Source organism: Gadus morhua, chromosome 11, assembly GCF_902167405.1.
Source record: "Gadus morhua chromosome 11, gadMor3.0, whole genome shotgun sequence".
Taxonomy (NCBI): Eukaryota; Metazoa; Chordata; class Actinopteri; order Gadiformes; family Gadidae; genus Gadus; species Gadus morhua.
The window spans coordinates 15,525,389-15,539,383 of record NC_044058.1 but is presented as its reverse complement, the minus strand read 5'-3'; the positions used below and the strand labels follow the sequence as shown (position 1 = coordinate 15,539,383).

Genomic DNA, 13,995 nt, shown 5'->3' with positions numbered 1-13,995 from the left:
ATATCCTTAAAGATTCGATGTTCCATTATTGCCACCGAACCTGCTCGACAGTGGAATGGCTCACTCTGCGTTTGGCTTTTGTTTCTACTGCGTGAGGACTTTGGCTGCGGCCATTTAGCTTTTGTCTGTGATTCACCACCGGCATTGTGACCACATCATTCCTGTCTGATTGTCCGGAATACTAAATGTACTTTACTTTACGGAATCCTTGAGTTCCAATGACTAAGTGTGATAGATGGTTGCCCAGGCAACCATCTTGGCACGTCCTCACTGGTACTCTGGTGTGTACGACATTCTGAACAGATTCTGCTGTCTCCGTTCTTGTGCCTGTGGCTGTTGAGGAGTGTCATGTGGGGATGTGCACTTGCTCAGTGAATCGTCTCCTGTTTCTTGGTTTTGATATCGGTTACTCATTTGTAAATGTGCGATAGCGGTGCACTATCTGCAAGCGATAATAATATAATAATAATACATTTAATTTAGAGGCGCCTTTCAAGACACCCAAGGTCACCTTACAGAGCATATAGTCATCATACATTTTTTAAAAAGCAAGACATTGTGGAAAAAATAAATAAATAAATAAATAAATAAATAAACATAAGCAATAAGAAATAAATAAAAAAAAAAACAATCAAAACAGTGATCAGTTAGACGTTGTGTGCGAGTTTGAACAAGTGAGTTTTGAGTTGTGACTTGAAGGTTGAAATGGTGTCTGACTGTTTTATGTGTGGGGGGAGGGAGTTCCAGAGCCTGGGTGCTGAACAGCTGAATGACCGGGCACCCATTGAAGTGAGTCGTGATGTGGGGATACATAGTAGTCCAGCAGAGGTTGAGCGGAGGGAGCGGGAGGGAGTGTATTCTTGGAGGAGGTCGCAGAGATAACTGGGGGCTAGGTTGTGGAGAGCTTTGTAGGTGAGGAGTAGGGTTTTGTATTGGATGCGGTAGTGTACTGGGAGCCAGTGAAGTTGAATGAGGACAGGGGTAATGTGGTCAGATGATTTGGTGCGGGTGATGATCCGGGCGGCTGAGTTCTGAATGATCTGCAGTCTGTTGATAAGTTTGGTGGGGAGTCCGGTGAGGAGGGCGTTGCAGTAGTCTATGCGTGATGTGACAAATGAGTGAACTAGGATTTCAGCGCTGGATTGGGTCAGCGATGACCCTTCCCCCTTCCCCTTCTTCAGGGTCTTGGTCTTACTCCACATACTACTATATACAAGGTATATAATGACAGGGTATATAATGACAGCCTCTGTAAGGTTCTATATAAATAAGGCATTACTTACTCATAAGTCTTTTTGGGTTAAAGGATCTTCGTAATGACCAAATGTGTTTAACTGGTTGTACAGTAATGTAAGTTACAGCTTCTTTTGTTGTGGATGAGCATTGGTCATGGGTTTGGTTCGGGTTAGAATGTGACCCTGTTACTTCACTCAAGTCTGCCGTTTTGGGTTCTTCTTCCCCACTGATGCATTCGTAAATGGTTGATCACACAGTGCTTTTCTATGTTCATCAGATCGGGAAGGGATCAGCCTGTCACTGGGTCTCTCGGTGTTGCACCTGGCTGGCGGTCTGTCCATGCGTTGGCGTATAGGCCTGCATCTCATTTCCTTCCCCGAACCAAGAGATGCTGGCTCTGGTCAGCAGTGGGAGAGGAGGTTGTGACAGCATGATGATGTCAGCATGACTTTTCATATGCTTTTCTGTGGGAGTTTCATATGTTGTTTTCTGTGTGTCATGACTCACAGAAAAAACAAACATTGTGATAAATATATTGTACTAAATCTCTCTCTCTCTGTACCTAAGGGAATAGGTGTACAAACATTTGGGCATTTTATCCTTGTCTATTTTGCAGTCCCAGTTATAGCTACTTTAGTCTGGTCTTCAGCCAGAATCCCTGTGATGAGGAATGCTGGTTCTGTTGAAGCCTATACACAGTGTGACAGTATGTATGTCTGATTGCTTGATTGCATACAGAGAGAGTACAGGAAATCACACTGCCAGGGTTACGGGTTTGATTCCCATTTCCCACGCTAACACCACCCATGCTAAGACGATGTAAACATAGAGCTCACCGAGTGGGGATAGCATGTATTAAAATGGTGACAGTTTGAGTGTGGTAGGCTATCTATTTATAACTCCTCTATGCTGCAGTTAAACACACGTGCACACACGGGGCTGTGACACACACATCATGCTAGGACGTGGCCCTTCTCCTTCCCGCTTTGCTGCACAATGATGCCTCAGGTACTCTAGCTCTCTCTCTCAGTCTGCCTCTCTCTCTGCCTCTTTCTCTGCCTCTCTCTCCCTCTCTCTTAGCCTTGCTCTCTCTTGCTCTCTCTCTCTCTCTCTTTGCTTGCTCTCTCACTCTTGCTCTCTCTCTATCCTCTGTAGAACGACAGATCATGTTAGAGATTGTCGTTCTCCCTGGGATGCATGACCTTGTGTCGGCGGGCCTTAAATGTGTGTGGGCGGCACTACAAATTCTGTAAAGGACACTCAAGGAGGAACACGACATTATACAGTTTTATAAATATCAGATACCACCCTCAATCCAAATCAAATATAATATATCAGCAAAACAGCAAATGTTGCTTGCCGTTTAGTTTGTGATAGGTGTGTGTGTTGGACTTTGGCGATTGGTAATCTCTCGCTGTTGAACCCACGGCTATTGCTATCACTTAATGTCAATCATAAGACTGCAACAGCCGGGCTTGACCAAGACTGAACTATAATGCATTATACCACAGCATTGGTTAATACTTAATCCTGATTGTTTCAAAAAATTTAAACTGTGCAAGCTGAAGTCAATACACAAATTACATTATAGAGGAAAGTTACTAATATTTTATGTATTATGTTTCAGTGTAAGTAACTGTGGTGTAAGCAGAATATACCACAACCGGTTATTGGTACATAGTGTTCGTTAGTGTTATCCTGCTTTGCCTCGGTATAAGCACAATAAACCACGAACCGTTATTGGGACATAATGTAATTTATCGGTACTTTAAATCTCCATCGCGTCACATGGTTCAGCTTGAGATCTTTGCAAACATAATCTTAAAACCAAGCTGGTGGAGGAATTCATTTTCCATTAAAATTAGATTGTTATTATTTAGGTTAAATGATGGTTGTTTGTTTGTTTGTTTGTTGTCAAAAGGTTAGTTTGCTGCCTGCATGTCTGTCAGTCTGTGTGTCTCCGGGATTATCCTTAATATTGTGTGTGTGTGTGTGTGTGTGTGTGTGTGTGTGTGTGTGTGTGTGTGTGTGTGTGTGTGTGTGTGTGTGTGTGTGTGTGTGTGTGTGTGTGTGTGTGTGTGTGTGTGTGTGTGTTTACAGATCATAGTTTGTGCTTCTGGGTTCTCGTTCCTAGAAATCGTATAGCAATGGTAGATGTCGAGTAGATGAAGTGGGAGGTGGTAGATGGATGGATGGATGGTTGCTCAGAATGACTGAAAGATGGATGGATGGAAGGATGGAAGGGGAGGAGAGTGCACTGTGGAGTGCATGGTTGCTTGTCCTTGTTCTTCTTACTTGTCCACATCTCTATCATCATCATCTTCGTTGTCATAACATTGACAGTTTTCTTTTACGTTTTTTCTTTTTATAAAATATACATAGAATAACAATTATATACATCAATGAATGATATGAATGATTACAATATATATAATTTATGCAAAAAGTTGTACTAAGTCAGTAAGTAGGTAAGTAGGGCTTTGTTTATATAGCACTTCCTATGCACACAGTTACAAAGGGTTCTACATACACACCCATAAAATTGAACATTATTAAAATAACTAAGTACAAATAAATAACAATATCAGAGACCAAACTAAAACTTAAACTAAACCATATTCAAAAGACAAGACTGAGATGCAGATCTAAAGAAGACTTGCCTTTCAAGATGTACTTCTAGAAGCTGCTTTAAACAATCCAAAGATACAGCGAATCTGATAGATGGGGGAAGATGGTTCCGGAGAGTTGAGGCTAAAATTGAAGAAGTCACCTTTAGTTTTGCGATTGGTGCGAGGGATGGATCCAATGTGTATAATTAACACAATTACATAAGACTAATGTCATTGTGTTAAACGTTTATCTCCTGTGCCAACTCGTTGAGGACGGGATCCATCCAGGCGTGTCCCCTTTGGCCGCAGCAGTTACGACTGAAAGGACCTAAATGTCTCAACCAAAGTGACGGATGGGTATGGACACGTACGTGTATTGGTAATGACGGACGCTATTATGCCCGTGAGGAAAAAATCAATAGCAATCTCCTCTGTCTGGCCTTGTGCCTGGGCAGTGTATGGAACAGATAGGGGCGTGGCACGGCTAACAGGACAGAGAGACTTGACCACCGGCACTCCTCGGTGCCCTGCTCAGCCGAACCCCAAGCCCTCATGAAACAACTAGAGTCACGGACTGGAGTTCTAAATCTAAACCCACGTCTATTTGCTTTGGTTTTCCTCCTTGTTATCCGCCCCCTCGCTCTGTCCTTCATGACTCCACAGTGGAGGGCTGGGCTGCTGGCGTCGCTGGAGCTTGATGTTGTGATGCGGCGACAGGGTCAGGGGGTTTGGTTACATGCCGGGAATCTCTTCTGGTTTTGATCCCTTGTCCATGGGGAGATTATTCAGAGATACTCTGTAGGCAGTTGACGATGGATCAAGCCTGTAGATGGAGGTGTTTTTTCTATTCAATGCTGGCTGTCAGGAAGGAAACATGGCTTGTTATCTCTTTAACCGCATCTCTCTTATCTATTCCTTCAGCTTGCCGTGTGTGTCTCTCTTAGAAGGACAGGGCAGCTTCCCTTCTGACGCACCATGTTGCCCTTACACCTCTCCATCCCTCTCCTTCTCTCCCTGTCCCTCTTATAAACTCCATCCTGGTTAATATGCCTTGTATCTCTCTCCCTCCCTCCATCTCCCTCCCTCTCTTTATTTATCTGCTATGGAATATTCCATTCCTCTTCCATTCGGGTTTATAGCGAAAAGACTCAATTATGATATTAAGAATTGTACAAACTCATTTGTCGTCTTGCTTAAAATGAAGAAAACTATTATGTTATTTATGTTATGTCTACATGTTATTTTGAATATATCCATGCTTTTTGCAAATGCATAGATGTACTTAGAAATGTGCTCAGGTCATTAGTGAATTAAGCAATAGATCACGACAGGCTGTGGTATGTGCTCATTATACCACTGTTAAGGGGCGTTGTCCGGCCCCGACGCGCAGCGGAGGGCCGGCGACCCCCTTCACAGTGGTATAATGAGCACATACCACTGACTGAAGTGATCTATTGCTTTTATACAACGGTTACTATTATGGCAAAACGAAAGTCATAGACACTCTACATTTCAAAATAAACCAAGAAAGTCAAAGTGACCGTTTTATTAAAGAATACAAAAAAGTAGTCCCTCCTGGCTGCCTTCAAAATGCACGACGGTCGCTATGCAACACACTTTAGCGTCCCTCCAAGTGAAGGCTCCGATAGAGCGGTTCGCCGGCAATTTATCCTATGGAGCAGTTCACTCGGCGTGTGCCTAAGCTTTCGTTAGTCTCTCCATCGTCTTGCTCACTCCCGGAGTAACAACATTACACCCTCTCCATCATTCAACATATTTTTTACTTTATAACTGTTTCTACTTCCAGGCGCGAGTGATATGCAAACTTTCACAAAATGATTGGGCGTCATAGCAGTTATGTATACGCTCATTATACAACAGTTAGGAACCAATCAGATCGCTGGATTCAAGTCACCCGTTGTATAAAGTGTATTATAGCGCTTTTGGTCACCGCGTACCACCATGTAGGACCCTGGGACCACCATGTTGGACCCTAGGACCACCATGTTGGACCCTGGGACCACCATGTTGTACCCTGGGACCACCATGTTGGACCCTAGGACCACCATGTTGGACCCTGGGACCACCATGTTGGACCCTGGGACCACCATGTTGGACCCTGGGACCACCAGTGTGGTATCCTGGGGGGACCCACATGAAAGCATCATTGAGCTGTCTGTCTGACCTGTCCCTGGTAAAGGTAGCCATATGGTGAACTGGCAGTACAAGCCAGAGATAACTGATAGCCTAACTACCAAGTAGTTAATATGTGGAACTAAGGCTGGGGCAACCCATCCTGGCCATGTAAAGGCAGGATGGTAGAGACATTAATATTTTCCCAGGACTACTCAAGCATGAATGGAATATCATCAGATATATATTTTTGAATGTATTTGGATTTTTTGTTTCAATGATTTTACAAAGTTCAGTACAACATCTGAAAATCAAAGTTTCGTACTCATTCCTAAGTATAACCTCAAACCCTAAGGTATAAAAATCAAAGAAAACGCAATAAAGGTATACGTATACACCCAATAAACACAGCAATGAGTCACACATTGTACATCTTAACATTATCCTGTGTTCCCCTTCTCTCCTTCCTCCTTCCTCCTCCTCCTCCTCCTCCTCCTCCTCCTCCTCCTCCCCCTCAGGTCTGATCCAGGCCACCCAGGAGAACACAGTCATTGTGCCCACAATGGCGGACACGCTGTTGGAGAGGGTGGGCAATGCCAGCTGGGTGGTGGTCTTCAAAGCTCTGATCACCACCCACCACCTTATGGTGCACGGCAACGAGGTGAGCTGGGATTGTGTGTGGATGGTGCATATATACCGGTATGCATACTGCGTGATATGGTGCAAAAATTACGACACCAACAGGAACCTAAATGCCTCCTATTTTATTGGAAGAATGTGTGTAGGAGGAGAGAGTTTAATTATTCCAAAGATTCGTACAAACATTACGATTTAAAGTATTTTCAATTTTCTGCATGCATCCTTCTTTACCTGTACCTTTTTGACCACTGGCATAAGGGATAACAATACAATAGCACACACACACACACACACACACACACACACACACACACACACACACACACACACACACACACACACACACACACACACACACACACACACACAAACACAAACGCGCACACACACACACACACACACACACACACACACTGGGAGGAACCAGCAGAATGTAGTAATACACTTTACCTCCAGCTTCTCCAGTACTGCTCTGAGCACCGCTGCATTCCTGTCCGCTTATTGCCTTGATGACAGCTTTACCAGGGCCGCCTCGGCGGTCCAGACAAACCCTCTCCTCTGCTCTCACATAACTGATACCCGCCCACACACACACACACACACACACACACACACACACACACACACACACACACACACACACACACACACACACACACACACACACACACACACACACACACACACACACACACACACACACGCAAGAAGAGGAGGACTAGAGCAGATTATAGACTAGAGAATGGGATGGTTCAAAGAAATCCAGAGAGAACCGGATCATGTGGAGGAGAGGGAGAAGAATTTTCAGAAACAAACAACCATGCAAACAGGCGATGCACAGTGGGAATATGTGAGAGAAAGAGGAAGAACCGATGTATGGAGCACTTTGGCTGAGCACCCAAAGCGTCTTCGGGAGAGAGCTTTAGAAATCCAAAGTATTAGTATGATTATTATTATGGGGGGTCGACCTCTGAATCATAATAAGGGAGGATGAACAGAGGTGACACTGTGTAAGCTAGAGAGAGAGAGAGAGAGAGCGTAGGAGGGAGATAGAATACATTTCTTACAGATGCTGCTATGGGCAACAGAGCTTAACCCATAATGAGCTTGATTAAACTAGCTATGCCTCGCTCTATTGGTTTGCCATCGTCAAATGCAATCCCCTCTCTTTCACTTGGATAAGACTATATAAATTTCTGTGCAAGTGTGTGGCTCGCCCACCTTCTCCACTGTCATGGCAGGGACCCATTGCTGTACTGTGAAAGGAAAATAGTAAAGCAAGGGGCTCCAGATGGAGCAGGATTTTTCCCCCCTCTCCCTGTGTCACTGCTGTAATGAAACCCTTCTATCAGTGACCAGAGGTAATTGAAGCGCCAGGACGTTCTGTTCCACTAGCCTCCCATGCAACAGGAGTGGGTGTGCTGGCTGTTGACAGCTCTGTTGTGACTGTATGTGTGTAGCTCCACGGTAAGCCTGCCTATAGGGTCAGGCTTGGCGTGGATTTAGACTCCATGCATGAAAGCCATGATTCGCTTTGTGTATGTATGGTTGGGTGTTATTAGAGTCCTGCTCTTGAGAGTGGTCCTTGGGGAGGTATTATTATATAGTGAGTTTCGGTACCTATATAATGGCCCAGGGACTTGGCTCTATTGTTGGAGTTCAATGTCTAAGTTGAAACCGTATACCAATGTTAATTCAGTGCCATTTTAGTTCAATCTTGCATTTGTACATCCTTTTGTTCATCCCGATCAATCACTTAGAAAGTGTTGTAAATATTAAATCTTTATCACTATGAACCTTCAATTTATTTTCAGAGCCCCTTTATTTAAAACGATTGTGTCTGAGCTTGCATATTTGGGGCTGTTGGATAACAGAACCATTAAACATTATGAGCAGTTCATGTGCCTATATCTCCCCCTGTAGCAGAGTGAACTAACCTTGTGTATCTGTGATCTCCAACAGAGGTTTCTCCAGTTCCTGGCCTCCAGAAACACCCTCTTCAACCTCAGCAACTTCCTGGATAAAACTGGTTCACATGGTGAGTAGAGATGCACATATCTGACTGGAGCCTACAGTCCATTCAGCAAGCCTTCATTTTATTTTGACACGTGTACCGTTAAATCTAATATGCATGCTAATGCTCCCGCTCAAACCCTTAACCCTTTTGAGTTCTCTCCATGCATCATTTAATTTGATAAAATCTGATTGGACTATGCTACTTTGTTCCACGATGCTAGACTTGCATGTCTCTAGCACCGTCTACACTTTTCCCCTCTTAAATGTGCTGTAGATACAAAAAAGATTTTGAAACTTGACAACCTAAAATAAATCCCCTCCCCTTATGCTCCAAGCCTCACCACGTTTCTCCACCATTGAGAAGAGTTGCATTTCACATACCTCTGATTGACCGGCAAGAGGGATCCACCCCCCCAATCACAGAAGAAATACCCTGTTGGTCAGAAAAAAGGCGGGAGAGGTGTAAATACAGACACAGACTCATTCAACTCTAAACAGATTTTGTCCACTCACATGGCATTTTCACTCATTAGTTGTTAGCTGACAGATGGCAGTGCCAATGACACTCCCATAAATGCTCTTCAATCTCACCTACAGCACCCTTGAGCATTGCCACTTCTGCTCTGTGTCACACCATCCATTCAACAGCTTTTTGTTTGGTTTTTAACTTTATTTATCTCTTCATCCGAAGACTCATCTGATTTCTAGACACCAGGCTCTCCCTGCGGCGATGTCAAACGATAATCAGTCGCTCCGTTGTAAATTTATTCATGTTTGTTCGTTGTGGCAGTGCTGCCTTGTTCTCACTTTTGTACCCCCTCCTCCCCCCCAGGCTATGACATGTCCACGTTTATCAGGCGCTACAGCCGCTATCTCAACGAGAAGGCCTTCGCCTACAGACAGATGTCCTTCGACTTCGGCCGAGTGAAGAAGGGGTGTGTGTTGTATTTCATCTCCAGAATTCTCCCTGTGTTATCCTGTTGCATGTGCTTAGAGAGAGAGAGAGAGAGAGAGAGAGAGAGAGAGAGAGAGAGAGAGAGAGAGAGAGAGAGAGAGAGAGAGAGAGAGAGAGAGAGAGAGAGAGAGAGAGAGAGAGAGAGAGAGAGAGAGAGAGAGAGAGAGAGAGAGAGAGAGAGAGAGAGAGAGAGAGATAATCCCGTGAGAAGGTTGATTTTCTGTCTCTCGGCAACACACTGTCTAGTCTATCTGAACGCGGTTTCTGCCTTCCGCAGCTTCATGCATACTGAGCAGGCTGTTAGTTGTACTTACAGCCCGGCACGCTCCGTACCTCTGGCACACACAAGGTCAACCTCTACAGAAGTGCAGAACTGAGGTGGATAGAGTTGAGCATTGGTGCTGTGGGCTTGGATAACCCCAGCCCCACCCCATCAGTGGTTCGGTGGCAGCTAGTATAGAACAGACTCCATTAACCGGGAAATCGACTGTCTGGCTGAATGGGCTGCATTTCTCTAGAGACTAGGAAATCATTACTGGGAATTTAAGCCTGTGTATCTCAAATGGGAGGACCCTACATTGAAGCACCTAGGGTTGCTTTTATGTACTGCTGTGGGGGGGTTTGTCTTTGGAAAATGCTGGTTCAAGCAATAATGTCATTAACCCCCGTCCCGGGCCTTACGCCATCACATACTTCTCCCTCTCACTTCCTCGCCCCTCTGCCTCTCCTTCCACGGTTCCAGTGCGGACGGAGCCATGAGGACCATGTCCGTGGAGAAGCTGCTGAAAGGGATGCCCACCCTGCAGAGCCAGATAGACGCGCTGATGGAGTTTGACGTGAGTGACAATAACTATTACGTTGGATCTGAATGGACGTTGTTTCCAATAACATGGGAAAAAATGGTTTTGCGTACAATACTGCAAGTCATACTTTGTTTTTGCTTGTCAAAGGTTTACAAATGCAACTACACTCTTATGACATCAAATCTCTTGATAGTACTAACTTAAGTTTTTTCGGAAGTCAAATACACATCAGGGGTAAAACTGTCATGGTCAATTCCATAACTCAATGTGCTATCTGTAAACCAAAATCAATTGTGTATATTTATGTCACGCTTCCCCTCACCCTTCACATATCTAGGTCCAGCCAAAAGATATGAACAACGCGGTGATCAACTGCTGCTTTCTGATGCTCTTCAAAGATCTGATCAAGCTGTACGCCTGCTACAACGATGGCATCATCAACCTCCTAGGTGCCCCAGTCACTCTTCTCCCAACAGATTTAAAGAAAAAGTCACTTGGGTTGCAGTTGTAGACACAACAATTGTCTGTTTTGCCTTCCAGAGAAATTCTTCCAGATGAAGAGAAGTCAGTGCAAAGACGGTCTTGAGATCTACAAGAGGTTCCTCACGCGAATGACCCGTGTCTCAGAGTTCTTCAAAGTCGCACAGGTAGGAGCGAAGATTAGTCTCACAAATCAGACATAGTGAACTGGGATTTTTCACTTTATTTTGCTTCATATTTGTTCTGGACCAATCATGTTCCTGGAGGCGGGGATTTGTAACCTCAGTGAAGGTTTTTACTGAACACCATAAAGACTGGACAAAATCTGTAACATAGTAGGACTGCTGGATGACAAGTTCTGCTGTAACATAGAAGGATTGCTGGATCCTTGAACAAATGCAGATGGACATTCCAATCATATAACTGTAGATAAGCAAAAGTATTGACGAAAACCTTTCTAAAATGCCCGTATCTCTTCTTTTACAGCAAATGGGAATTGACAAGAACGACATACCGGAGCACACTCAGGTACACCCTGCTGTTGATCAGAAAGGCTCAGTTTTGGTTTTCCTTCCTGTTTATATAGTGCACAGTTCTTCCTTCTGGCACGACAATGGTATGGTGTTTATTTCTATCACCTGCTGCATGATTGGATCTTGTCTTAAAACAAAATCCTGTTAAAAACCCTTTCCAGCGGTGCTTACTAATAGGCTCCGCCTCAGCGAAACAAAAGCAATAACCAGGTATGAATCAAAACATCACAGCACGGTGGGAGGTAGGGGGGAGAGGGGGGTCCCCAATGGATCCCCACTTCCTCCTGCGGCCCATGAGTTGTGCCGTCTGTCCCTGAGAGATGACACATCTTCTGCCAACTTCTCCTTCTTATTTGCAGAGATGCAGATTGATCGTACAGGCTGAGCGTGTGAGTAGCGTCTAGCGCACAGTATGTGCTAGCCTTGCGCGGGAGGGAGCTGCCAGCAAAGCTAATGCGGGAGGCATGAACATTTGAGGACTTGAGTGTTGAGCGCAACTGAATTGGGAGTGCGCTATGCGGTTGGTGGGTTTGTGAATGCTTAAAGCGTGCAGAAAGCAAACGGACGAAATGCGGACGGGGAGTGAAACGGATGAATGATGCGACTGAGAGGGAAGCAAACAGAGAATCCCAAACAGGATATTAGCTGTTGAGCTGCCGCGTGAGCATCTGCTTTCTACGGATCTGAACTAAATGCAGTTTTATTAGCTTGACGAAAGTGTCTTGTCACCACCGAGGGATTTCATATTCTGCGCATGCAGTTTTCATAATGTTTTGTATGTATGTTTTTTTAATGCTATACAGTAGGCTGTATAACAATGGAGCGTTTATTGATGACCAAATGAATTTCCTACATGGATAAAAAAGTTTGTCTTGATCTTTACCGTGACCAATATTTGGTGCATTCAAATACAAATTTGAAAGTGAAAAATGGGAGATGTTTAACACTTCTCATATTGTTATTCAATACAGTATTCCCCAGCCTTCAATATACTAATTACCAATGTAGCATGTATTCACACATATATATATTTGAAAATAATGTTCATTAAACAGTGTGTGAGGGACCGGAGTGGTCGCCCCACGTATCTGGGATACGGGCAACTGGGTATCGCGAGTGTGGGCAAGAATGAGGGCAATGGACTGACGACTAAGAAAAGTGAAGTTTTAATCTCTCCAAACATTCACAAAAATAGAGCAACGTTCAAAAATGAAAAGGAAATGACTGCATCAGTCAGCAAACCAAACTAAGATAACATAAAACAGCATACCATAACATACGTTTCTCGTACTGGCCTCACTCCAAGCCAGCACCACCTTCAGCCCCAAACACCAAATGAAAAGGCCCTTAAATAGGGAAATGGTAATTGGACCAATCACGGCCATATGGGCCAGACCATTAGCTGGGGGAACATTTACCTAAAGCTAACAATCCAACATAACTGAACAGAAAGTACATTGTGTGAATACTAAATAAACATGATACTAAACAAACAATCACCAAATACATATATACCCACACCCTGTGCAGAACCTAAAGATATTTACAAAACAGCTGTTTCTATCAACACCCCCCTGGGCTATTCCCTGATACTTTGATCCTAAGCTCCCTTAGCATACTGCCCCCTACCGGGACGGAGGACCAATTCTATACCAGCCCAATCTAATGTATACACACACACAATATAATAATAATAATAATAATAATTCCTCTAATGCGGGACAGTGAGAAGGGGGAGGATTTCACCTTCTCACACAGTGACTGTGTCCGACCCCGATCTGCTTGGTCTGATCCACTGCTCCACTTGTCATGTTGTGGAAACTCTACAGCTAAGATTGGCTTGTGAAACCAAAAGCCCAGTAGTATCGATGACTCGCATTCAGAGCATGCTCTGGTCTTGGGCTGACTTATTTCCACAGAATGAGGTTGAACTATGAGCGGTTAATATGTCCATCTGACCTTTTTCTACGTGTTCATTTCATATTAGAAATAATTTTTGACATTTTGATAAACGTTAAATTAATCCAGTTAGGGTTATAAAGATGCACGACTGGCCTAAAACCTAGTCAAATGTAAATCGTGCATCGGATGTAACTGAAGCCTGGGCTGGAGAAGATGGATAATGGATGAGGCCCCAGTGTGTTTGTACAGGGAAGGAGCATGGGGAGGCCACTGTGCTGCTGGGCCTGACTGCATGAACCTGAGCTCTGGTCTCTAGGTGCAGCTTTTGGCAAGTTTCGGAAATGCAATCAACATTTTACTATGTTCTCTGCAAGATCCCGGAAGGATGCCCACATAAGGCTTTGGGGGATGTTAAAATAGAAAAGTAACTGAATCTGAAGACATGATTTAAATGGAGAGAAAGTTTTGAAAGTCACAGAATTCTGTGCCTTAATTGAATCAGCTTTATCGCTCCGCTTATTAACATCACAGTGTTGGAGGGATTGATTGAGATGATTCAAAGGATAAAGTTTTCTCAGAGGAGCACACATTACAAATATCCCTGCTCCGTGACAATATTACAAACCAGTCGGTTATTTTCACCTGGAGTAGACCAATTCTGGTCTGATCTCTGTGTGTGCTTATGAATG

The 13,995-nt window shown here is 44.1% G+C and overlaps 1 protein-coding gene across 14 annotated transcripts in view; it reads left to right on the top strand.

Moving 5' to 3' along the window:
- The window catches only part of snap91a (synaptosome associated protein 91a), a 40,578-nt gene that overhangs the window by 7,888 nt on the left and 18,695 nt on the right, over positions 1-13,995 (top strand). For all 14 annotated transcript variants that reach the window (XM_030370233.1, XM_030370232.1, XM_030370236.1 and 11 more), the window contains exons 2-8: positions 6,497-6,639; positions 8,580-8,655; positions 9,466-9,568; positions 10,331-10,424; positions 10,729-10,840; positions 10,932-11,038; positions 11,358-11,399. In XM_030370233.1, coding sequence (XP_030226093.1) covers positions 6,497-6,639; positions 8,580-8,655; positions 9,466-9,568; positions 10,331-10,424; positions 10,729-10,840; positions 10,932-11,038; positions 11,358-11,399 — 677 coding nt within the window. The remainder of the gene's footprint in view (positions 1-6,496; positions 6,640-8,579; positions 8,656-9,465; positions 9,569-10,330; positions 10,425-10,728; positions 10,841-10,931; positions 11,039-11,357; positions 11,400-13,995) is intronic.